The sequence below is a fragment of the Mustela putorius genome, unplaced genomic scaffold (genome assembly GCF_011764305.1).
Source record: "Mustela putorius furo isolate JIRA1106 unplaced genomic scaffold, ASM1176430v1.1 tig00000193_pilon_pilon_pilon, whole genome shotgun sequence".
Taxonomy (NCBI): Eukaryota; Metazoa; Chordata; class Mammalia; order Carnivora; family Mustelidae; genus Mustela; species Mustela putorius.
The window spans coordinates 847,607-873,747 of NW_025421309.1; the positions used below are offsets into that span (position 1 = coordinate 847,607).

Below are 26,141 nucleotides of genomic sequence, written 5' to 3' on the forward strand. Positions count from 1 at the left end.
GATCCAGCCGAGATGCAATCCACTCCAGCCACAGAGACTGGAGGGAACGCAGCCGATGTGCAGGCTCACGACGGACTCTTTAAGAAGGAACCCTCTGCGGGGCGGAAGCTGGCTGCGGCAGCGGAAGTTCCCGCCCCGGCCCCGCCTCTCCGCCCGGCTTGCGCGAGCTGGGTGTTTCCTGCCTCTCTCAGTCCGGTTTTGGAGACTCCTGCGTCCTCCGGCTTTTCATGGTAGGGCGGGCGTTGCCTACCAACGGGGGGCTCTGGGTGGCCAGGAGAGCCCGCAGAGGCAGAGTAGAGAAGGGGCCGAGGGTGGAGGGAGTTGCGGTGAGGGGCTGTCGCGAAAGGGGAGAGGTGGTTGGGGGACTGGGGGGGCGAGGCCGGGGGTGGGGGAAGGGTTTCGGTGGATAATTTGGTGGGGTGGTCCTTGGCTGTTGGGGATCGGGAAAGAGAGTTTGGTCTTGGGGGAGTAGATTTGTGTGTGGGTGAGTTGGGGGGTGTCTCTGAGTCGACTGCTCATTGGAAATGGGATTGGTGATTGTGAAGAGAACAAAGAGGGGTCGTCGAAGATGGACATTGGGGTGGAGAGTGAGGATGGAGGGTGTTGCGAAAGAGAACGGTTAGGTTCTGACAGCGACGGGAGATTCCTTGGGGCGGAGCGTTTGGGGTTTTTTTTTAAAGTTGTGACTGCAGTCTCTGGGTTTCAGGAAAGTGGAGAAAGGACTTCCAGGTGCTTCTAAACATAAGGGCGCGAGGGGGAGCTAGGGGGAGAAATAGAGGGAGCTGGAGGGCAGATGTGCATCCGGTTTCTAGAGGGATGCCAGGGGCTTGAAGTCAGGGTACCGTCACCACGGAGCCCAGCGCCCTTAACTGGCGCCTTGGTACCTATCTAGTCACTTCCGTTGGAGCCTGAAGTGACCACACCTCAGGAGCTGGGAATGGGTCATGCTGTCGTCCAGCGGTGGGAAGGGTTCGTTTTGCTTGTGATCTTTTAAGGGTCTGTACATTAAATGGCCCTTTGGCCATGGGTGGGAATGACCAAAGTTCCGCCTTGTTCCTTCTTTGCCTCCTGTCTTTCCTGGAAAACAGTCTTTAGAGAAGATCAGTTTCAAGGACACTGCCGAGAAACCTTAGCCAACTTGTATCTGACTTTGCTCCATTTTATGCAAGATAAGGACCACCTGAGGAGAAGGATGCATTAAACTAGTGTGGTTTTCAAACTGCTCCCCAGACCAGCAGTAGCAGCAGCATCACCTGGGAACTTGTTAGAAATGGCCAAATTTTCAAGCCCTCCCACTGATTACTTGATCAGTCTGCAAGTGGGTTCCCTCGATCTGTTTGAACACACCCTGCGGGAGATTAATGATTTCTTGATTTGGGCTTTGTAATGAAAGGGGCCTGAGTCCCGAGGACACTTGTAGTTCTGATTCTTTGGTTTTTCTCCCCTAAAAAGTGGGATTGATGATTATGTCTTCTTCACTGGACCTCTGGGAGAAAGAGGCCAATAGCTTGCACAGAGGGAGAGAAAATAATTTAGCAGGACACTTGGAAATAGCAGTAGGTGCCCTATAAGCAAGTTTTGGGTGCAAAATAATAACTATGGTTATGTGGCTGATGTGGTGCAGTTTGGTTGAAATGTAACAGCAGACTTTCCTGAGTTGTAGAAATGCCCTTAGTTTGGGGAAGTTTTATAATTAGCAAAAAGGCCTTGGCTCTTTGATGAAGCTGCTTAAAGAAGCACCTTCGCTCTGTGGCTTTTAGCTGGGGCTGCACCTTAGATCACCTGAAGAGTGTTTTTTTTTTTTTTAATTAAGAGAACAATTTTATTCATAATAGTATTTATTTGACAGAGATCACAAGTAGGTAGAGAGGCAGGCAGAGAGAGAGAGAGAAGCAGGCTCCCTACTGAGCAGAAAGCCCGATGGGGGGCCTGATCCCAGGACTCTGGGATCATGACCTGAGCTGAAGGCAGCGGCTTTAACCCACTGAGCCACAGAGGCGCCCCCCTGAAGACCTTTTTAAATACTGCTGACCTGCCCTCCCCACCCCCAATTCTGATGAATTGGCCTATAAGCACCCAGGTGATTGTAATACAGCCTGGTCTGGGACCTCTGGTCTTAAGGAAGTTTGAGGTTCACTAAGGGCTAGGTGTCAAGTACTTTAACATTCATTCCCTGAAGGTTATTATGAAGATTATGGCTTTACGTTCATTTTACAAGAAAGGAAACTAAGACTCAGTTAAAATGCTTGTCTGAAAGAAAAAAAAAAAAACGCTTGTCTGAACCTTGCACAGGAAGTGGTGGAACTGAGACTACTCAAGGTTTCTCAGACTTTTGAACAAACCTTCCACATGCACATCTCCCCCCAACACACAAGAGAGACAGTTGCAGAGAGCTGTATGGAAAACGAGCAAGGGTGAAGGATTTGGTGCCTTCTTCTCCTGTTGTACTTGCTCAAGCCTCTTTTCAGGTCAACGCTTTTCCTTCTTGGCCTGATTTTTATTTTTTAAGCATGTATACAGTTGCTTCCTGTCTGTGGGTCTGAAGCTGTGAGATAGGGGCTGGGTTTTGTTCATGATGCTTTGGTTTATTTTTGCGTGCAGCCAGGAATTTACTAGGCCAATTGAACAAGAGGTTGGGGACCTTCGCCTAGAGGATGAAATTAATAGGTGCATGGAACTACTTAGAGTGGTGGGTTGCAATCTTGGCTGCACACTGGAATCCCCTAGGGAAGTTAAAAAAAATTCTGTTGCCCTGGCCATATTCCCAGACCAGTTAACATCAGAATTTACACGATAGGACCCTGATGTCAGTTTTTTTTTGGTAAGGGGAGAGCTACTGTTGAGAATCTGCAACAGGATACTCAGAGATTTAACTGGACTAAACTCTTCTGATTGAATGGAATTGGTAACCAATACCAATTAATGCCGTGTTTGGTTTTTTTTTTTTTTATAAAAGATTTTATTTATTTATTTGACAGACAGAGATCAAAAGTAGGCAGAGAGGCAGGCAGAGAGAGGGGGAAGCAGGCTCCCTGCTGAGCAGAGAGCCCAATGTGGGGCTCCATCCCAGGACCCTGGAATCGAAATTGAAAGTTGTGACTGCAGTCTCTGGGTTTCAGGAAAGTGGAGAAAGGACTTCCAGGTGCTTCTAAACATAAGGGCGCGAGGGGGTGCTAGGGGAAGAAATAGAGGGAGCTGGAGGGCAGATGTGCATCCGGTTTCTAGAGGGATGCCAGGGGCTTGAAGTCAGGGTACCGTCACCACGGAGCCCAGCGCCCTTAACTGGTGCCTTGGTACCTATCTAGTCACTTCCGTTGGAGCCTGAAGTGGCCACACCTCAGGAGCGGTTAAAGCCTCTGCTTTAACCCACTGAGCCACCCAGGTGAGGCTTTAACCCACTGAGCCACCCAGGTGCCCCCCCATGTTTGTTTCTTATAACCACTCTTGCTCTCCCCTGCCCCAACCTCATTAACGATGAAATCAAATCTTTGAAACAAGTGAAAAAGGAGGATTCCAGTAGCAATGACTGAGGACTTCTCTGTAGAGAGGAGTCCTCTCTGTAGAGAGATTTGCTTTTTAAGAGGCTTATTGTCTGCTGCTTTGTGTCCTTAGCTCGGTGTCGTGCGGGCTCAGGGACACGAACAGTCAGAACCTTTTATCCAAGGGCCATTCCCGAATTGAGGTGACTGACGTTTGGAAGGGTGGGCTCTGGAAAGGTTCGGAGCTTTCTTTGTCCATTCTGGAGTCTCAGCCTAGATCCAGATGGTTTCTGCCTTTATCTCTTAGTGATTCAGGTGGGGTTCTGGTAGAGCTGGAAATGGTCTTAAGAAAGAAGATAATTGGAGTCTTTGAGCACATTCTCAAATAATCATAGTTTGAGTCTTTTGTGTTGTGGTATCTGCACTGAGCCAGTGCGCTGAGTGCTTTGTGGCATCGTCCCCCATGGCCATCCTGGGAGGGAGACACTGCTGTTGTCCCTGTCTGATAGACGGGACATGACTCAGATGACTCGCCCAGGCTCCCACAACTGGTCAACCAAATGGCAGGGCTGGGCCCTTAAATTCAGGTCTGACTTCAAAACCCAAGTCCTTAGGCACACATTGCCTCCCATCTTTTTTCAAGGCTTTTTTTGTACTTGATAAAGAAGGGAGGGTGGGGCACTCCCTCCTCAATGTATATGTTCCAGCACTTTATATTTTAAGCATGAATGTTCATAAAAATCATGGGCCCAAGGCCAGATGGGACTTGCCCACATCCTTGCTCTGTCACTGACCCACCTCCAGTACCAGGGCACTTTGGGAAGTGACTGAACTTCTCTGGGACGCGCCTTCTGTTCCAATCTACTAGATGGAAATAACAGTAACTGTGTTCCAGCATTGTTTGGATTTTAAATGTTGTATGTAGTGGTAGAGATGAAAACTGGTACCTACTGGGTGGGGGCAGGAAGGGCGTTGGTGGGGGCATGGAGGGGCTTTTCTGGAACCATGAAAATGTTCTCTATTTTGATCTGAGTGGTGGCTGAACAGATACATATACTGACCAAAACTCCTCAAACCACGCACTTAAAAGGTACTTTCCTATGTGCAAATAATCTTTCAAAAAGGTATTGGAAAGTAAAAGTACATTGAAATATACTTTGATTTGTTTGTTTCTTAGGTGTGTTACAAAACACTAGACCATTTCCCAAAACACATTTTGTGTGAATTTAGATCGGAAAGGGTGCTTTAAAAAGTATTTCCATTTTGGAGCAATTTTCCCTAACTGAAAAACCCCCAAACGCCACACTTGTAGGCCTTCACCCTCCGCCACCAAACTCTTTCTTGTCCCCAGTTACTTCTATCTTCCCGTGGACAGAGTATTTCTGGGGGAAGTATTGGTGATAACCTTTAGTGTAGGGTTTCTGGGGACTGATTTCAAAGGAAAGCTGGAAGGGAGGGGTCACTGCTTTCTCTTTCACACCAGGTGATAAAGCAAGAACATTTTCTTGAAAAAACACTTTTCTTTCCAGGAGCCCATTCTTCCTGTGCCGCCTCCTCCAGGGCCCCTACTAGAGTCCCCCAGTGGGTGATATCCGGGCCACTCTTTTTGGGTAGACGGAGGTTGAGAGGGATGGCCCTTGCCTGTGCTATTACTGATCAGTGGATGCAGGTTGCCACTCATCATTAGTCCCTTCTCCCACTGAGAAACAACAGTTGAGTTTTTCCTATTATAAATGTAATATATGTTAATTGTGGGAGATCCTGAAAAGATAGAAAGGCATAAAGAATCTAAAAAACAATCCTTTTTCAGGATCAGGGTATTGTTTTTTAAAGCTTTGTCCTGTCTACCCACCCCCCTTTGCCTATAGTCAAAAGTTGTGACAATAAGGGAGAACCACTGAACATTTCAGAAAGAGGATTGTGGCTTGCCTTGGGTGATTGTGGGTAAGGGTTCAGGGAAGTGGGGTTTTGCTCTGTATTGAATGCTGTCAGGAAGGAGGGTTAATTCTTGGGTGGGGCCTCAGTAATTCCTGTGTTGAAGGTGGGGAAGAATGAAATGGGGCTAGAGCTCTAACTGGTAAAGAAACAGCAGGGAGGGGGCGCCTGGGTGGCTCAGTGGGTTAAAGTCTCTGCCTTCAGCTCAGGTCATGATCTCAGGGTCCTGGGATTGAGCCCCATATCAGGCTCCCTGCTCCGCCGGGAGCCTGCTTCCTCCTCTCTCTGCCTGCCTCTCTGCCTACTTGTGATCTCTGTCAAATAAATAAAAAAAAAAAAAAAAAGAAGAAGAAGAAGAAGCAGGAAGTCACATTTGTTGGGATATGGCAAGGTTTGGTCACTTTTTCTGTTTCAGGCAATGTTCTTGTTTTTGTCTGTGTTCAGACTTAATTACAGAATAGTCTTGTTTATGTCTTGGCCCATCAGCCACTGAGTGGCCTTGTCAGATCGTGACATGCTGTATGAATTGTTCCTGTTTGGAGGAAACATCAAGGCCCAGAAATGAGTGGTGGCCCAGGTCCTGGCTGTCAGGGGCCACTTCCTCTGTACTGTGCCCTAGACTCATAGAGATTCGTCCCGCTCTCAGACATCTTCTCCAGCCATAGACCCTTACCTGTTAAACAAATGTTCTCGTTGAGTACAGCCTCCTTTCATAGGCCTGCTTAAATCAGATGGTATGTTCATTTCTTTGAGAGGGACACAAGCTGGCAGTGCCATTAAGAAGACTGTCATCTGATCTTGCTATTCGGGGCAGCGCTAGTACAGGAAGTCTCTAATTTTGTAATAACTTGCTTCCAAGTGTTTTTAATGTCTGTCATGTAGTCCTGAGAAACACTTCCCCCTGACAGGAAGGATAAGGAGTGGTAGTTGGGATCGCACTCGATTCATAAAATCTGATTTCATCTGCAGTTCAGAGGTTGAGTGTGACAATAAGGAAACCCTGAGAGACTTGGGCAATGCTGGAAACTGCTTTAGTATGCGTACAGGGTGTTGGCATGTGGGGAACAGGCAGAAAGGAAGTCGTCAGGACACAAGATCAAGTGATAAACTTGCACTCACAGCGTCAGTAGGGGAGGTCAGTATATGAGGCTATCCGGGTGGGGTTTGGGGTACCCAGTAACCCAGCTCCCACCAGTTGTGGGCGTCTGGGGGCCCAGTTGGCCTCTGATTTTTTTTTTTTTTTGAGACTTTATTTACTTATTTGACAGATAGAGATCACAAGTAGGCAGAGAGGCAGGCAGAGAGAGAGAGAGAGAAAGGAGGAAGCAGGCTCCTGGCTGAGCAGAGAGCCCATCAGACTCGATCCCAGGACCCTGGGAACATGACCTGAGCCGAAGGCAGAGGCTTTAACCCACTGAACCACCCAGGCTCCCCTGGCCTCTGATTTTAAGAGGAGCCCGAAATCCAGGGGCTTTTTTGGTGAACTCTCCTGTGTTGTCAACCTTGGGAGCCACCTTTAAGATTTAAATGTGGTATAGATATGGGCCAAGCAAAACCCCTCTGGACGCCAGATTCAACCCAGAGGCTGCAAGAGGTAAAAAGCAGGCCTGGCGCCGTGTCTCTGGTGACCCCATGTCTTCTCCACTGGCAGGAAGAGATGTCAGGAGAAAGTGTGGTGAGTTCAGCGGTGCCAGCAGCTGCTACCCGCACCACTTCCTTCAAGGGCACTAGCCCCAGCTCCAAGTACGTGAAGCTGAATGTGGGCGGGGCGCTCTACTACACCACCATGCAGACGCTTACCAAGCAGGACACCATGCTGAAAGCCATGTTCAGCGGGCGCATGGAAGTGCTCACGGACAGCGAAGGTAAGTCCACCGTCCAGGCTCTGGGGACGGGCTTGTGGCCCGGGGGCTTCATTCTGGTTCAGAAGGCCAGTGGCACAGGGGCAATTGTCCACACAGCTACAGATTTCAAGCTGCGCTCCGTGTTGTCTCAGAGTGTGGGGAGCCTTGACAGTGAGTCCCCCAGGAGACCAGATCTAGTCTGGGGGTGTTGTAAAGGAGGGTTTCCCTGAGGAGGTCACAGATGAGCTGAGATGTGAAGAGGAGTTGGAGTCACCTGGGCGGGGACTCGTAGTCCTGACCCAGTTGTCGATAGGCCTTGTGACCTTGAGAAAGTCTAAGCCTCAGCTCTGAAATGGTGGCTGGGTGAACTGTCCTGGTCGGTCCCTTGCCAGTTCTCAGCGGTGATTCTGTGACTTTGGAGTGAAGCTCGAGCGAGGGAGAGACGTGAATGTTTTCTTGGACTCTTGTCCTCCCGGGACGGGGGCCTGACAGAGACTCAAGATCTGGACTGAGTCACCGCTTCTTGTGTAGTAGCTGGTGATGCCAGCCAGGTAACATGGGTATAGTGATACCTGCCTCATGGGGCTGTTGGTGCGCAGTATTCCAAATACATACATTCAGTCCATGTTTTTCTTTCCTTTTTCCTCATGGCAAGTCATGTTCATGAAAGGTGAAGAATTCTTTAAAGTGATCTTGCTCCCCACCTGGAATAATCCAAGAGCGCCTGACAAGGGAAACAGTCTTGCCTGCCTGGGTTTATGGGGCAGGTCACGTGGGGTTTAAGGATGGCACCATCCTTCCCTTCTTTGGCCTGAGATTGCATAAGATCTGGCCAGACTACAGCCTAGCTGGACACTGCCTTACCTGTTTCTGAGGTCGGCTGCTGTGCTAATGCTCTTGCCTTCCCTGGGACATTGGTCCCTGGGAGGGTGGGCGAGTTTTGTTATAGGTAGGTGGGATTGGGGACCCAAAGCTTGAGCTGTGCGCTAGTTAGCTTGTTTCCCTTGGTGTCCTAGAGAAGGCTGGGCTGTGAGGCTTGAGGTTCTGCTTCCCTGGGCTTCCAGGGAAACTCAGGGTTCTGGCCAGGCCATCAGGTACATGAGGTTGGAGCCCCAGAGCTTCCTTCCGTGTCTCACTCAGAGAGCACAGAGCTTTTTATGAGTGGGAGGATCCCCTTTGCAGAGCCACACCCAGCATCGCCCAGGGGAGTATTTGTAGAGACCGAGACAATAGCACCCCAGCTGCAAAAGGAAACAGACCTTATCTGAGAACCCAGGATTGTTGTAGCTTTTCTTCCGCCCTCCCCAGTCTCTGGTGGGGCTCAAGAAAAGCGGCGGAGTCACCTTGGAAGCTAAGTTGGAACCTCATCTCCTTGCGTCCTAACACCACACCGGGAACAAGCCGGTGCTGAGGCTCATCCATCCCACAGTGGGAGAGACATGGGTGCTCCCTGGGCTCGGGCTTCTGAACAGCTGGCGGAGGCTGCACTGGCCCCGATGCTTCCTGGACACCATGGCCCCTCCGGGGGAAGCAGGGCTGCCTTTGGCACTCAACCCCGGACATTTTTGTGAGGCTCCGCTAGAGCTCGAGCTCCATCCAGCCCTCCGCCTGCCTCGAGATGCTCACCATGTGACATCTCACGGTTTTTCACTCTTCAGCTTCACCCTTCCTGGGGTGGTACTGTTTGTTGCTACCTTTCAATAAGTGAGAGATCCTTTTCAAAAGCTATGGGACTTTTCTTAAAAAGAAAGAGTCACTGAGCTCAGGGCTTGCTGGCTCATAGTCTGGGCTGGCCTTGGTTCACCGAGGGCCCAGCCCCCGGGCCAGGTTGCCTGGGCGCAGCAGCATACTGGGTCATCGCCAGCTTTGTGTCTGGTCTTTGGCCCACCCTGAGCCAGGCAGCGCCATCCTGCTGGCCCTGGTGAGTACACCGCACGGCCTGACCGGTGGCCTGAGTGTTGGCCAAGGTATACCCTTGGGTCTACAGATTAACCTGAACGTCTCGCATCTCACAGCTGCACCTAGGGCTTCGGGTGGGAAGCCTGTCAGCTGCAGTGAGGTTTGTCACACACAGGCCCTAGCAGCGAGTGCAACTTCCTGAGGCGAGTGGGTGCAGGAGCGTGTCCTGCTGGCTGAGGAGTTGGGGGCGGGGGGCTCCGAGGGCATGGAACAGCAAGGTGCTGAGCTGCTGGAAACCCCTGAAGGGTGCCCGAGGAGAGGACCTGGGCCCTAGGGTAGGTGATAGACTCTCCCTTGTGCCCCGTGCTCTCCTGCCTGTTGGCGATTTGTACTGCGTGTGTTTGGTTCCTGAACGGGGCAGTTTGCAGTGAGTGGGTCTGGGCCCTGGTTCTGTCCCAGGGTTACAGTCACAGCTGCTGTGTATGTGGCACTGGGCTGATGTGGACTCATCTGGCATTTTCTGGTAATAGGACAGAGGTGACTTTGAGCTTGACTCTGAGCTTGTTTCCACTTTTCAAAGTTGTGAGGGGTAATGCTTTCCAGGGTTGTGACGGGACTAAGTGAGGACATGAACAGTGGAAGGCTTTTGGTGGAGTTCACGACAGTTGGGAGACTCAGTCTGTGGGGACTGCTCACTCCTGTTGCAGCCTGCCTGGGTGGGGTGTGTCCAGGGGGAGGGAGGAGTGCTGTGAGGGGCTGGAGAAGCAGGTCTTGGCAGCACCCAGGGGAGAGGGGGCCTGCCTTGGCCTTGGGGGTGAGTGCTGTGCAGTTCTATCTTGCCCCCAAAGTATAGCTTTCCAGACTCCTCCCCAGAGAGGCGTGGCTCTTCCAGTAGTGGCATTTTTACCTGATGCCTTGTTACCGTGGGTGGATGTGGCACCTCTCCTAACAAGAGTTCTGCCTCTGTTCTCACCTGTGGTTGCCTGTTTCATAACCCTGTTCCTTAGTACAGAGCTTCCCTTCCCACTCTCCCCTCCACAGTGGTTTCTGGTCTTGCTAACGTTTCTGGAATGAGGGAGTATGTAAACCAGATTAGAGAAGGAAATCATTAATCTTATTATCAGCACACATTCCCCTGGAAACCAGTGGGGAAATCAGTTGTCCTATGTGGGAAAACCATCATACCTGATAGTTTCCCTGAGATCTCCATGCCTCCTGCTTAAATTAGAATGCACTCTTCCATAAAATTCTGAATACATTGAGAGCTTTCAAAATGTGATTACTAAAACAAAATCCCTCATGCCCCTGACGTGAAATGTTGGGGCCGAGGAGCAAATGGTCAAGAAAGAATTCTTGAGGCATCTTTGGTGCAAAAAAGGTGGTTTTTATTAACGCACGTGGTCAGGGACAGACTCCATGAGAAGGAAGAGCTGCACTGAGGTCCTGAGGAATGGTTGGTTATATACTTTCAAGTGGGGAGGCAGTTAGGGGTGGCCTAAGTCTCAAAGGGATTTGGACGTCAGGTTTCCAGGACCTTGGGGGCTAGCTGCTGTTCGGATAAGGTCATTTACTACTGTCTAGTAAACCCTTAGTCATGAGACCTTTAAGATGAATTTCCAGGGCACCTGGCTGTCTCAGTGGGTTGAGCCTCTCCCTTCTGCTCAGGTTGTGATCTCAGGGTTCTGGGATAGAGCCTGATGGCCTCTCTGCTTAGCAGGGAGCCTGCTTCCTCCTCTCTCTCTCTGCCTGCTTCTCTGCATACTTGTGATTTCTATCTGATAAATAAATAAATAAATAAATTCTTTTTAAAAAGATGTGTTTCAGTGGGCCTTATGTTTCGAGGATGATTTGGCAACATGTATTTAGGGCGGGTAGAGGTAAACGAACTTTCCAAAGGTATTTTTTTGTGTTAAGACTTTCAGGATCCCAGAGATAGGCTATTCAGGCCTTTGTCCCCAGCAAAGTGTTAATTATTGAGGCAGATGGGTACTGGGAGAAAGGTCACTATGCCTGTCTCAGGTCACCTTTTCAATGGACTGCAAGTTGTGAGGAGATTTAATTTTTTCTACATTTCTTTTGCCTTTGTTCTCCACAGCACCCCCACTCAGACAAGGAATAAAACATTACCTGGCTTAATGGGGCCTCTCTTCACCTTTTTCATTTGCCTCTCTCCCTTCAGAGGTAACCACTTGCCTGACCTTGGGCTCAGGAGGTGAATTTCTACCTCTCTAGTACAGTGACTCAGCTGGGAGATAAAGCCTCAGGCCTGGGTTCCCCCCCAAAAGCACCCCCCTCCATGCGCTGGGTGTTAGCACTTCCAGGAGCTCTGCAGGGGATTCTAATGTGCATCCAGTGGTGAAAACCACTGATGAGTATCTGTCCTGGAATTACGTTTGCTACACTGTTTCTGTCCCTAAACAATGTACTGTTGGTGTGTTTTCCCACATTATATAGATGGTGTTAACATTGTATGTAGCCTCTTTCTTAGTGTTATGGTTGTTAGATGGAGCTGTGACTCAGACGTTCCATTTGGATGTACTGTAGTTTATAGATCCATATTCTGTTGAAGGTTGTTTCAGTTGCTTCTAGTGTTCACCATGTGGAATATCGCCTTTCTTCAACACTCCCTGGCATGTGTGAGTGTCCCTGGGACAGAGCTTCCCAGCCTTTGCCGCGCCATAGCACACACAGAAAGTCCTATTTCTGTTCTGGTAAATGAAGAGACTGTGGACCCAGCCACCTCAGGGGCTGCAGTGTTGAGGTCTTACCCACCACTGGGGGGTCTGTCCTGGAGTTGACTCCCAGGAGGGGAATCTGGGCTAGCATCCGTGGCTGGATTGATATTAGCTGTTGTGCTGACTTAGAAACTCCCCACCGTCCCAGTTTGTGCCAACCCTAGGCACAGACCTCTTAATTATTGCCAGTCTGCTGGTTATGATCTGATACTCAGGTTTTACTTAACATTTCCTAATTTCTAGCTTATTGAGCAGCTTTTTTGTCATTTGTATTTTATCATTTAACTGCGTGATTGCATCTTATATACACATTTTCCTTTTTTTTTTTTTTTTTTTTTTTTACTGCTTTATGAAAGTATTCTGGATCCATTTGTTTGTGGTTTTGTACATATTTTCTCCCAGTCTGACTTGTTACAGCTTTTCTCATGGTGGGTTTTTTTTTTTTGGATACTGCAAAGTTTTATTTTTTTTTTTCCCCACATGTAGGTCTTTGATCTACCTCACTGGTGCTCAACCAGGAATGATTTTAACCTCCAGGGGACATTGGGCAATGTCCAGAAACCCTTCTGGTTGTCACAGTTTAGGGGTGGGAATGCTCCTGGCACCTATGGGTAGTGGCCAGGCGTGTTGTTAATACCCCACAAGGCAGAGGACAGTCCCTCCATGACAAAACACTATCCGGGCCAAAATCTCAGTAGTGCTGAGGCTGAGAGGCCCTGCCCTGCAGCTTCCTGGAATCTGAATTTGCAACAAGCACCTCAGGTGACTTACTAACAGGCAAGTTTGGGAACCACAGAGAGTATAAAAACCTTACAGTGCTAAGGAGAGGTCAGTGTCCCGTCCTACCCACCCCCGCCCCAACGCCATCCCACCCCTGGAGGTGGGGGCAGGGAAAGGAGAAAGGAGAAGTTCATGGCATGCAGTTGGGGCTGGGAGTGGGGGGGGGGGTAGGAAACCTTGTCACCCAGTGCCCGGTCCTGAGAGAAGCTTTCCCCAGGATACCCTGAAAGCCATGGGGACTTTCATGAGGGCGAAATGAGCCTCCTCTGGACACTGCTGCTGCTCTCTTCTCCAGGGATGATGAAGAGATGCAGGGAGGGCTCATTGTACAAGACCTCATTTAGTGATGCCATTGTGCTACGTGTTTCCCTGTGCATTCTCATCATACCTTTGTGCCAGCCCTGAGGGGGACCAGATTTAGGAGAGGAAGCTGGGGGACAGGGAGTTTGGTGCAATACCCATATCATCCAGCAAGTAGGTGGCACAACTGGATTTCTAACACAGGCCCTTGCCCTTGACCGCTGGGCTGGGTTCTGTCTCCCAGACCATTCCACAGCCTCTGGATCTGTGCCTGCCTATTCTGCTCTGCAGCCTTGCTGGATGGGCTGCCAGCCGCCAGGCTCCCTTGGCGGGTGCAGCCTTCTGCAATAGCAGCCGTGCTCCCCGGCAGCTGGACAGACTCCCCGCAAGCAAGGCACTGCTTGACTTCCATTTGCTTTTCTACACACAAGGCATTCAAGCTGTTTCAAAGGGGTAGATTCCAGCTTTGAAAGCAGCTAACGTATTTTAAAATCAGAATGCTAATTGAAACCTCATGGCAAGTACAGCCGGCTCCTTTGCCCTTATTTGTCCAAAGTATGATTCCTTCACCACAAGCATTTCCTGATGGCATTCTTGAGCTGGAGCCCAGTGTCACGGTCTGCCTGTTCGTTTATGGAAACTCTGGACTGTCACTTGGATAATTATTTCAGGGGCCCCTGCTCTTTCAGAGCAGCTAAGTTGTCCATGCATCAAAGGCAGAAACGTGGACAGTTTCTTCCCAGAGCTGCTGAGTTAAGTGGGTTGCCATTTCTTTAAAGACTGAGGCTCTACTCAATTCTGGTGGAAGGAGCTTTCCTGTGAGTTTCTTACTTGCTTCTTGTGGTCTCGTCCTGTCTCCCTGACTTGGGAATGTCCCTAAACCTCTCTGAGATTCTGTTGTCATCTGTGGACAGTGCAGGGGACTTAGCCTCCTTCCGAAAGAACTGTTGGGAAGATACTGTGGTCCTCCCACACCTTGTCCACTCATTGGCAGGAAATCACTTGATCCAGGGTTAGCAGAGAGGCTGCAGAATGCTGGCCTGCAGGCCCTATGCAACCTGCAGATAGTTTTTCCTTGCCCTAGAGCTCATTAATGACCTCTTGGTTTGCCACTGTTTAAAAACCAAGAGGTTTCACGGAGAAATCTGCATTTCTAGCTTCCCCTGGAGTATCATAGGCACACGCAGCCCTAGGCCCACCTTCCTGCTTGGCTGTTCTTGGCTGGAGTAAGAAGAGCCTCTCCATCTCCTGTCCCCAGGGGGCAGGGCACATGCTGTCTAGTCATCCCCCGCGCCCAGGACCCTGTAGGCTTCTGAGCTGTATGCACTTCCATACTTCAGTGGGATGAGGTTTAGCAGTCACTGTCATGGTGATGTGATTTACCACACCTGTGAAGGCCTCTTCCTTCCTTGAAACCAGGGTTTAACTCCGAGCCACACAATTGCATTGTGTTTGCCACACTGGGAATTACTCTCTTCCCACTATAGTCCGGAAACCATAACCGTGGGGAAGTACCAAGAGCAGACCTTTAAGCAAAAGTCCAGGAGCCATGGGCTGAGGAGTTTATAGGACAGGAGTATGGAAAAGGCCTTCTTACGAAACTCGCCTAGGGATTGTTGCAAATGCCAAATAGATACAGTGCCTCTAACCCTGAGAGCATACTTGGCGGGGCTGGATTTGGGAAGGGGACGGTGGGTGGACTTGTGACTCTGGATATGAAAGGGGTATCTTTGCTGCTATTGGCTTTTGTGTTTCAGCGAGGCCTGGGGGTCTGCAGAGGACTTGGGGCAGGGTGCCATGGTATTAAGAGTGGAAGTGTGGGCCCCTTCTCCCAAACTGAGCAACAGTGGAGGAAAGTGGGCATAAAAATTACAGATTCCTGTTTAAACCTAACCACCCTGTGCCTTGGTGTCCTCTCACCTGTAATAGGGGATAAGAGACCCCATTTGTCTTCCCCCTGCTGGCCTGGGGGAAGCGGGACTTCTCTACAACACGGCTTCTTTCCTAGAGCTTTCTGTCCTCTGTCAAGGCAGGTCTTTTTGTTTCCTCCCCTCGTCTTGTGCCTCCACTTCCCAGGCTTAAGCATTGTTTCTTTCTGCAAGAAACAACCCTCCCCACCCCCACCATATATTTGCATTTCTGAAGAGGAATTGTAAAAACCTGGGGATCCCTAGTGGAGCTATAGCAGGCCAGTCCCCAGATTGGAGCTGAAGGGCTTGCCTTCCTGGTCCCCACCCCCAGGAGTGTCTCATGGGTCAGCAATTGGCACATTTTTTTTTTAAGATTTTATTTATTTATTTGACAGAGATCACAAGTAGGCAGAGAGGCAGGCAGAGAGGAGGAAGCAGGCTCCCTGCTGAGCAGAGAGCCCGATGTGGGGCTTGATCCCAGGATCCTAGGAGGCTTTAACCAACTGGGCCACCCAGGCCCCCTGGCTAAGGGATTTTTGAGGATATTTTAGAAACATTCTTTGAGGCCCCAGGGGTCCTGACATCCAAGAGAGCCTAAGACCAAGTGAGTCCGTGGCTGTGGTTGTCTCCAGGCAGCGGGCCTTGCAGATCATTTCAGTGCTTCCCAGACAGGTCAGCCTTTTGCTGATAGTGAGGCAGGTGGAGCTGCTGCCCTCTCCGTGGTCCTGCTCTTCCCTGGGTGGCGGAGGGAGCCCCAGAGACCCCATTTGTCTTCACCTCCCAGGAGATGAGTGCCCGTGTAACTAGCCCCCCCCCTTTCTCCTCCTTCCACCGCAGGCTGGATCCTTATTGACCGGTGTGGGAAGCACTTTGGTACGATACTCAACTACCTTCGTGACGGGGCGGTCCCCTTGCCCGAGAGCCGTCGGGAGATTGAGGAGCTGCTGGCAGAAGCCAAGTACTACCTGGTCCAGGGCCTGGTGGAAGAATGCCAGGCAGCCTTACAAGTAGGTATCACCCTTTTTCCCCATACAAGTGGGGAGGTATCAGGCCCACTTGATTTCCTCATTTTCCTTCTCCACGAAATGGGGGCAGTTCCTTCCTCACTGAGATGTGAGAGTTCACAAATAACCCAAGAGCCAAGAGCTTCTCTCTGCTTTGGTCAGTGACCCCTTAGAGGCTTCCCTGTAATGCTTAGGCCACCTAACTACCCTCTGGCTTTTAGTTGCCGTCGCATTGGCTCATCTCCCATGAACATTGAAACCCTTCGGTATGGAGTATAAAACCTAATCCGCTTTCTGGATGCATCTCAGGACTTATTCTCATCCCATCAGTCCTTGTTTCGAGTCTTATGTAACCTTTGCAGACCTCAGACACCCCTACGTCTCAGCAGGATCATTGGGATCAAGTCTGGTGATAGCAGAATCCCTATAAAAGTAAAGTGCTGCTGGACATAGCCCGCAGCCAACAGCCATTTATTTATAAAGCAAAGTTCCAACATGGCGTGGACTCGTAAGAGTCCCTTTTGGTCTTCATGGGAATTGAATCTGTATATGGGAGGCTCTTGTCTGTGCCTCCCTCAGGCCACATGTTTGGCTGGCCCTCCACTGGAGCAGTACCTTTACTGCCTAGCTCCTTGAGGAACTGTTATTTCCGCATACCACCTCTACCCTGAAAGTCTGAAGTCATTGTAAATCTGACTGTATGCTATAGCCTTTACTTTAGTATTTTTATTTACTTTTTTTTTGTTGAAGTAATGTATGTACATCATACTTTTCTGCTCTGTTATTCTTTTTGTGTTTGTTTGTTTAAGATTATATTTGTTTATTTGGGGGGGGTGGGTGAGGGCGAGGGAGACTCTCAGGCAGACTCCAGGCGCGAGTGCGAAGCCCAACGTGGGCTCGATCTTTCATCCCTGGCATGATGATCTGAGTTGAAACCAAGAGGTGGACACTACCCGACTAAGCCATCCAGGTGTCCCTCCTCTGTCAATTCTTTCAACAGTTGTTTACTTTCATACTTCTTATACTCCTGTTTGTTGACATTTCAGTTTTCAACATTATGCTCTGGTGTATAGAAAATAAAAATTTAGCTCATGCAGTACCACCAGCCCAACCACTACCAAATGTGTACACATGTTCTTTCTCTTCTTTTCCCAATATAGTGTTTACCACAGCTTTGGTTAAGTCAGTATTCAGAGTTGACATTGTGATGTCTTAATATTGTTAGCAGTTGAGTCATGAAGTATACAGTGAAAATTTTCTTCATTGTGCAGCTTTTCAGTTTGCTAGAGTTAGTGATTGTCTCATTGTTTTTGTATGCTTAGTTTTCTAAGTGCATAGCCCGAATTTATCCCCAAGTGGTCAGAAAGGGCAATCTCTTCCTGGTGTGTTCAGACACACCAGTGCATCTTTGTCTCTTCTTTCTGTTAGAAACAAGCTCTCTTGGGTTCCCATTCTGTAGTTTCCGTTAGTTTCAGACTGAGTGTCCAGGACTGACCTCCTCTCAGCTTCTGTTGCTTTTATCTTCCTGTTCTACTTTCTCAGAGGTTTTCTTTAGTTTTATCTTTTCAACCCTTCTTTTGAACTTTTCATTTCTGCTATCCTATTTCTAATTTCCAAGAGGCTTTTCATGTTCTCTGAGTGTTCTTTTTTATATAGAACACTGCTCTTGTTTCATAGGATTCAGTATCTACTCTCCTCTGTCTTGAAGTTTTCTTTCTGATGCCCTTGTCATGACTCATTCCACTTTCCTCTTTATTTTGGTTTCAGTCTCATGTTGACAGGCTTTCCACATATAATCTGATAATCTTTGGTCTTTTAAAATTTAAGACTAAGGTTCTGAAAAGCTGTATGTGTGTGGGTGAGCCTTGTTGTCCATTGGGCTTTAGTGGTAGATGATAAGTCAGTGGGAACCCCCAGTGTCAGAATCTGTAAGCCTTTTCCTTGAACAGATCAGATTCCTGTGGAGGAATCCTCCACTCTCTTGCCTGGTAGGGATAAGCCTGACTGACTGCCTTTGGGGATCTGAATAGGAGAAGGGGCTGGTTGCTGGGCCCACCTCCCCACCCCCCATTTATAGTGTGTGGACCATTCACTGAATTCCCCTCTTTTCAGAAGAGCAGCTCAGTCCTGTCATCATCTGTACAAACCACTCTAGGAAAGCAGACCTTTCTTCTGCCAGGGAAAGGGGATCCATGTGGCAGGGTCAGCTCTCAGTGGTACTTCTGCCGACTGGCTAGCAGCCCTCTGCCCTTGCCCTCTGCCAACCAGCCTTCAGAACTGTTCTTTGAAAACCTCCAGGATTCTTTCCCACCTTTGGACCTATGTTGCGGCATTCTCTTTCCCCTCAGTTACCCGTCATCTTCCCAGTCTGAGATTTTTTTTTTTCAAAGATTTTATTTATTTATTTGACAGAGAGAGATCACAAGTAGACAGAGAGGCAGGCAGAGAGAGAGAGAGAAGCAGGCTCCCTGCTGAGTAGAGAGCCCGATGTGGGACTTGATCCCAGGACCCCGAGATCATGACCTGAGCCGAAGGCAGCGGCTCAACCCACTGAACCACCCAGGCACCCCCCGGTCTGAGATTTTTGATGTCTTTGTCTGTAGACCTCATTTCTCCCATTTTTTTTCTCCTTATAGGCCCAGACTTTTTAAATTCTTCTATAGTTGTTACAGTGGGGTGCGTCGATCCAGTCATATTTCATCTGCCATGTTTAGAGTTTATTTGTAAGTGACTCCCTTGGCTGGGGAAGTGTATCATCGTTGTTAGGGTTTACTGAGTGCCCCGGCCAAAGAACCTGACTCTTGGCCCTCCCTTCCCCAAAATCACTGGTGGTAAGAGTCGTCCTCTCTTCCCAGTGCTGGTGGCCCCATCTTCCCTCGTCAGAACTCTGTCTTTGCCTGGCAGGCCAGCTTAAATAACACGATGCTGGCCGATGCAGGCCTCCTAGACTGAAAGCATATTTTGTTCCAGCAGAACAAAGATACTTACGAGCCTTTCTGCAAAGTTCCTGTCATCACCTCATCCAAGGAAGAGCAGAAACTTATAGCGACTTCAAATAAGGTATGTTGGAGGCATCCCTATGGCCTTTCTTTCACTACCCAAATGATGAATAAGGTTTGAAATAGAAACCTGTCTCAGTGCCCGAGCAAGGCCTGAGCAGGGGTAAAGAATGGAACCGTTCATCTTGTCTTGACCTCCCGCCCCCAGCCGTGGGTCCCGCAGTCTCCCTCTGCACCCCCGCCCACCCCCTCCCACAGTCTGCCAGCTATGCCCGGCCGCCCCCTTGATGTGGTGGCAGGGCCCAGCCCTGTGGGAAGCCCACAGCACCTCGACCCCAAGTAACTCTTCCCTTTCTTTTTCATAACCACGCTCAGCCAGCCGTGAAGCTACTCTACAACCGAAGTAACAACAAATACTCATATACCAGGTAAGGTGCGGCGGGACGGGCCACCGTGTTTGCTGCGAGAGCCTCGCTCACACGGGCCAGGCCTGGCCCCCTGTTCTCCTGTAGGGAGGACGGCCCTCCCCTGCTCAAGGATGCCCAGGGACACAGGTGATAGATATGAGATTGAATTCACACTACCATGAAGGGTGCCCTTTTAAAGTATACAATTCAGTGGGTTTTAGGGTATTTACAGAGTTGTTCAGCCATTATCACGTGCCTCCTTGGTGAGCATTTTCATCCCCTTCAAAGAAACCCATCAGCAGTCATTCTTCGTTCCCCTCCAGCGCCTGCTCCCTTGCCCCTGACTGGCTTCCTTCACTTAGCATCATGTTGTCAGGGTTCATCCTCGTTGGGGCATGTGTGTTAATACCTCGTCTCCTCTTAGGGTTGAGTCAGACCCCAAGGTGTGGCTCTTCTCTGCCTCTGTTGATCTGTTCGTCAGTGGAGGCATAGTCAGGGTTTCCGCCTGGGAGCCATTGCTATGAACATCCGTATGCACATTTATTTACAGTAAAAATGAAGGCTTTTATTTCTCTTGGGGGTACCTAGGAGTGGAATTGCTGGGTGCATTGGTAACTCTAGGTTTAGACATTAGACCTGCCCAGCTGTTTGCCCAAAGCAGCTGCACCATTTTACATTCCCACCAGCAATATATACAGGTTTCTAGAATGTTTTCTGGCTCAGGACCATGTGGTTTCAGCTGTAGGGGGTTTAATGAGGTTCCTCAAGACCCAAGAATGGACCCAAGATGAAAAGTCTCCCTTGGGCATTTGCATTCTCTTAGTCCTGGGGCTCGCAGGGCTCCCTCCATGCTCTGACCTGGTGCCTGTGCCCACAGGCCCCAAGTCACTCCCAGTTCTCCCCCGGCCACAGCACAGTGGCCGTCCCAGCCTGGGGTGTGGAGACACTCACCCGCAGTCAGGACCAGCTGGCGCTCACCTGCTCAAATGCTCTTTTGCAGCAATTCTGACGACAATATGTTGAAAAACATTGAGCTCTTTGATAAGCTCTCTCTGCGCTTTAATGGAAGGGTCCTGTTCATAAAGGACGTCATTGGGGACGAAATCTGCTGCTGGTCCTTTTACGGGCAGGGCCGCAAGATTGCCGAGGTCTGTTGCACCTCCATCGTCTACGCCACTGAGAAGAAGCAGACCAAGGTAAGACCTCAGGGCACGGGCTCTGGGTGGCTAGTCTGCAGTGTGTACTGGAACCGTTCCCCTTTCCCCTGGAGCAAAACAAACGTAAAGATGGACAGGCTTTAAAAAAGCTTTCCTTAGGGGCACCTGGGTGGCTCAGTGGGTTAAAGCCTCTTCCTTCGGCTCAGGTCATGATCCCAGGGTCCTGGGATCGAGCCCTGCAACGGGCTCTCTGCTCAGCAGGGAGCCTGCCCCCCCCCCTGCCCTCTGCCTACTTGTGATCTCTGTCTGTCAAATAAATAAAATCTTAAAAAAAAAAAAAAGAAAATGCTTTCTTTGAAACCTGATTGCTCACTGTGAAAATACTCATCATCTTCAGGACCCCAGAGACAGTCACGTGTAGGTCTTGGAGAAACAAAATGGCATTTTCCTTTTTGACCGTTATCAAACAGGGATAGTCGTACTGCATGCACCTCACTGTCTTTGCCATAAATGCTGATTCAGAGCAGTGCCTGGCTGGCTCTGTCAGTGGAGTGTGCACCTCCTGACCTCTGGGTTGCGAGTTCTAGTCCCATGGTGGGTGTAGAGGTAACTTAAAAATAAAACCTTAAAGGAAAAAAAATTGGGGCGTCTGGGAGGCTCAGTTGTTAAGCATCTGCCTTTGGCTTAGGTCCTGATCCCAGGGTCCTGGGATTGAGCCCTGCTTCGGGCTCCCTGCTCTGTGAGAAGCCTGTGTCTCCCTCTCCCACTCCCCCTGCTTCTGTTCCCTCTCTTGCTGTGTCTCTGTCAAATAAATAAGTAAAATAAAAAAAAAAAAAAGTGTGGATTCAGATGTATCCTCATACCATTGTTACCGCACCACCTGCATTATCTCCTGTCAGTGATGGGACCCAGCCTGTGCTGTTCCTCACCCTCCACATATCACCCTTTCCCACCAGGATGGTGCCATCCCATCTCAATCATCAGAGGAATCATTCTGCCTTTAAGAGCTTGACCTTGGCTTTCTAGTCATGACCTACAGCTTAACTGTCATCTCTCTGCCCTCCTCTGACCCACTGACCTAGAGTGGTCCTCCACCCTCACGGGCCTGCTGGGCATTCCTTAGCTCCCAGGCTTGTTGACTTCCTTCTGAGCACACGACTTCCTGACAGATCTGGACTCTGGATGTACTTCTGTATCATCTTCTTCAAACCAACAGGCTTGACCTCTGTCACTGTGCCATTCTGCGAAGCTAGATCATACCCCAAGGTGCTGTTGGAGATCGGATCTGCTCTTAATTGAACTTCACTCCCTTCAGGTCTTCTGCTGGCTTGACCTTCTTAGGCCATGCAACTGGGTTTTCTTCCTTTTTTTTAGAAAAAATCCGTATGATACACTGTCACTTCCTCTGAACCTTACTGAGGGAACTCTGATGACCTGGGATATGTGAAGGGTCTGCTGGGTGGGTTTTCATGCACAGATCTGTAGACCACTGGTCAGCCTTCTATCATCACTGTGGCTCCAGGAGCACACAGTTGTCTGGGATTCTAGAACTGGCCTCAGAAGAAAAGGCAAATGAGCAAAAATGAGACCACAAAGTAGAAACCAGAGTCCTGAACATTTTTTTAAAAAGACTTTTAAAACATTTTATCATTGGTATTTAGAATATATTCCAAAAGATATATATTGTTTTAAAAGAGCCAAGAAGGGAAAAACTGTAAGGTTCCTTTTTCTTTCAAAGGTCACGGGGAGACAAGAATCGCTTGCTTCCCTTTACCACATTAGCAAGATGCACATCTCTGTTCTGTGAACTTTTACATGCACTGTATCCTTTTTGTTACCTGTGTAAGCACCATGCATAAGGACTGTCTATTGAAAATAAAAGCTACCGTAAAACTAGTAACTGGTCTCAGAAGGAATCCCAGGGGCCTGAGCTGGTGACTCTGCCGGAAGTAGCAGGTGGCAGCGGCGGTGGGCAGTGTGTGATGCTAACAAACCTGACTTGCGTGTTGTGGGAATGCAGGTGGAGTTCCCAGAGGCCCGGATTTATGAGGAGACCCTCAATATTCTGTTGTACGAGGCCCAGGACGGCCGAGGACCTGACAATGCGCTCCTGGAGGCCACCGGCGGGGCAGCGGGCCGCTCGCACCACCTGGATGAGGACGAAGAGCGGGAGCGGGAGCGGATCGAGCGTGTGCGGCGGATCCACATCAAGCGCCCAGACGACCGGGCCCACCTGCACCAGTGAGCTGGCCGACCGTCCCTGCCTCCTGCCTCCTGCCTCCTCCCTCCTCCTCCTCCCTCCCCCCCGCCGCTCTTCACTCGGATTCCTGCGGACTCCTGGGCACCGTCCGTGTTCCCTGCAGTCCGGAGATCCGTTTCTGTAATAAGCCAGATGATTATTTTGATACTTCTCGACCGGGTGACTGTCTCTCCCCAGGTGAATGCACCCCTGTTCTCGAGCAAGCTGTGTCCCTTTCATGGGGATCTGAGAATCTTTGGAGCCAGGCTCTCAGCTCTCGGAGAAAAGTATGAATGGGTATGAAGTGGACATGAGCAATTTTGTTTGCAGTATTTATTTTGGTGGGTGCTGATTCCCTGTTTGGGCTTTGGGGCGGCATTCCATCGGGGCTCAGTCTGGCCGCTCTGAGAGGGGCCCTGCAGTTGGTGGCCACCACAGGTTTCCCTGAGCTCCCTGTTTCAGAACCCTCCAGGCTGGCATGCTGGCTGCATTCCCCTGCATTAGACCAGGCTGTCTCTGGGTCTCTGCTAAAAGTCCGTTCTGCCCTCGGGTTTCGCCCCTGTGGTACCGGCAGGTGATTGCAGTTTGTGGCAAAGATAGGACCGATGGGCTTCGTGCCTCTGACTGTTCGAGTATAGCTCTCAGTTCCCAGCACTGTTGGAGGGGCAGGCCTGTCAGGACCCCACACACCTGGCTAAGGGCAGAGCTGGCCCCGGCAAAAAATGCACGGCTCTGTTCCTGGCTCCTTCCCCACCTCCTGCCCCTTCCGCTTGTCCCCCTTGTTGACCAACTCCGTCCTCAAGGGCCGCATGGCCTGGTTGTGGACGGAGCTCACATACATCATGGGCTCCTTGGCCTTCTTCCCTGTTAAGCTGGGCTTCCTGTCTCAAGTAGAAGTCCTGCCCTTTGCTTAGAAAGGGGACATGGCCTGGCCTCTGTCCCCCGGCCTGGCATCCAGGCAGGGAGCCCGTTCACACCAGCAGTCTCGGGGCAGCTCGCCTGCTGTACATAGCCCTCCCCCAGAGATCCCCTCTGTTTCTTTGCCTCTGAGTTTTACACAGTGTGGAGTGGCCACAGCGAGAGAGTTGGAGGATGTGTAGCTCCTCTGGGGTCCAGTTAAGTGTTTATGTTCGTGTTTAAGGGACGTGTGCGACTGTAGATGGGAATGTGTTTGTGTGGAGTGCAGGGGGCCTGCGCTGGAGCCCGGCTGTTCGCATGGTGCTTATGGAGGATGGATGTTCTCGGTTACCTACCTCCCAGCCTCTGCGCCTGTGAAGGGACAGAAGTGAGTGGTGACTGATGTGGCTGGTCACAACTAGACTAGGTAGACTAGTTGAAAGGAGATGTGAACATGTGTTAGGTGATGGATGGGATTTGTCTACTCTTCAAGGGAAATGTTACTGTTTTATACCAAAGGTATTAACATGGGCAGCCTTCGACACAGTGTATTCCAAAAAACGAGTTTCTATTTTGAAATGGTTTTTACAGCTTAGGCTTTGTACATACTGCCCTTCTTGGGACAGTGGTATGCCTTTATTTTGTATTGAGCAACAAAGCCTCCAATAAAACTTTAAAACAATCTTGACTGAACCTAAAAAATCATGTATGGGGGTCGAGGCCTTTTAAACTGTTGTGTGGGGAACTTTCTATTAGGCCATTAGGGTTTTATTAAGTGCTGGGGGGTGGGGCTTAAATACTGTTTCGTAAATATTTTATATACTGTTTGAGTTTTAAACACCGACCCTGACGTTTGGGTTGAACTTTTTTAGAAAGTTGAAGTGAATGTCAGTTGTGATGTTTTATGTAGGAATGGAAAAGCCATCATATGAATTTTTAACTTTTTCTGTGAGGAGTAAGTTTGTGGAACAATTGGATGCGTTTGTGCTTCTACACCGTATGAGCTGACGTTTCTGGCAGTCTTTACACTTGTCCTTAACTTTGTACTTGTAATTTTGAGTCTTTGCTTTCCTGAGATCAGAACAGGTTCCTGAAACATTCCGCGGTGAATGAGAACACCATTAGCTTGCATAGCCAGGAGCTGACAGCAAGTGTTGGCTGGTCCAAGCTCTGTTAGCAAATGGATTCCATGAGGAACTGATTTTTATGCTAGCATGTGGGGCAAACAGAGGCCCATATTTATACTTAAGAACCATCTAAGTAAAACACTGGCCTGAAATTTGGTAAAGAGTTAAGTTTTATTACACTGTAAGAGCTTACAATTGAAGTAGAACAGCTTTTTCAAAGGTGGCCTTGTTTGTGGTGACCGGGGGGCTGTGCCCAAGACAATCCTGGAGTAGCCTCTTGTTGCCCCCACCCTGAACCCTCAGATGAGCAGCCTGGCCGAGGTGCAGGGACCCCACACTCTGGGTAGGTGGGCTCCCCTGCCCCTCACCTAAGCAGCTGCTCGAGACCCACGTGGCAGCAGCTCAGCCCTCCTCGGCAGCTGGGCTCCTCCCAGTGTGACGGTAGCACGCCTCTGTGTCACTGACTTTCCTTTTTGTGCTATAAAAAAATGCTATAAACGTTAGAAGTAGTCACTGTATGTTGTACAAGCATTTGTGGACATGTAAAATAAAAGTTACATAATGCTTCTGTTTAAATGTTTTCTGGGTCTTTTCAGAAACACCCAGCACAATCCTGGCAGTGCGGTGGGGTTCACAGCAAAGAGGGCAAGGCCTCTGTCCTCCATTCATTCTGCTTTATCACCTGAAGTTGCCAGGGAGAGCCCGGCGGGGGTCACTGTTCTGTTCGCTGAGACCCTGCTGGAAGTCTTAGGTGGAAACCAGAGTGAGTCCACTGGGGTTGCTGCCGTGTTAACACGAGGGAGGGGGGCCGGGACAGGGGAGACACAAACACACATAAGGCCATGACATTTCTGCTATGGCTCCCCATCTGGAACCCAAAGCACCTAAGTTCCATTTAGTTAAAGCAAAATTCAAAACACACAGCTTTATCAAATTACAAGGACTCCCTCTCAGACCATGTGTGTATATATACTCCTCCATGGTCCCTCAGGGGCAGCTTGACAAAGGTAGAGGATCTGCTGCACCCTTTAATGACACTTTCAAGTGCCCATCGAGGGAAGGACCTGGTAGGGACACTGCAACCCATCCGTGCAGGTGACCTGAGGTTGGGCCGCTGAAGAGCACCTTTCCCTTTAGTGCCCCAGGGCTATTGAGAACTGGGAGGTGGATGGATGCCACTCAGTTCCTTCAGAGCTGCTCCTCTGCCTGGAACCTCGGGGACCTGTTTCCTTGAAGGTGTAGCTCCCTGGACAGCCTCCTGCTTCCTGGGTGCTTTCCTCAGCCGGAGCAGAGACGGCCCCGGGAGCGGTCAGGAGGACTTGGCATGGACCGACACCTCGGGAGAGCACCCACAGTTAGGTTAGAGACCCTTCACGCCCCAGCGGTGGGCAGTGGCAGTGCGGACGAGCTTTGAAGCCGACCCCACCTG

The 26,141-nt window shown here is 49.8% G+C and overlaps 2 protein-coding genes across 3 annotated transcripts in view; one reads left to right on the forward strand and one right to left on the reverse strand.

Moving 5' to 3' along the window:
* The first annotated feature begins 132 nt into the window (after positions 1-132).
* KCTD10 (potassium channel tetramerization domain containing 10) lies at positions 133-25,288 on the forward strand. Of its 2 annotated transcripts, none has more exons than XM_004779113.2 (7): positions 133-230; positions 7,066-7,279; positions 15,720-15,889; positions 18,857-18,946; positions 19,261-19,313; positions 20,293-20,488; positions 22,470-25,288. In XM_004779113.2, the coding sequence occupies exons 1-7, from the start codon at positions 228-230 to the stop codon at positions 22,692-22,694; spliced, it is 951 nt and encodes a 316-aa protein (XP_004779170.1). In that variant the 5' UTR covers positions 133-227; the 3' UTR covers positions 22,695-25,288. The 2 variants fall into 2 exon arrangements, with proteins under 2 accessions (XP_004779170.1, XP_004779169.2); XM_004779112.2 differs by having other exon boundaries at positions 18,860-18,946.
* The window catches only part of MYO1H (myosin IH), a 102,084-nt gene continuing 100,807 nt past the window's right edge, over positions 24,865-26,141 (reverse strand). The window contains exon 32 of the mRNA XM_045076724.1: positions 24,865-26,048. Within this exon, the coding sequence (XP_044932659.1) occupies positions 26,022-26,048 (27 nt within the window). The 3' untranslated portion in view covers positions 24,865-26,021. The remainder of the gene's footprint in view (positions 26,049-26,141) is intronic.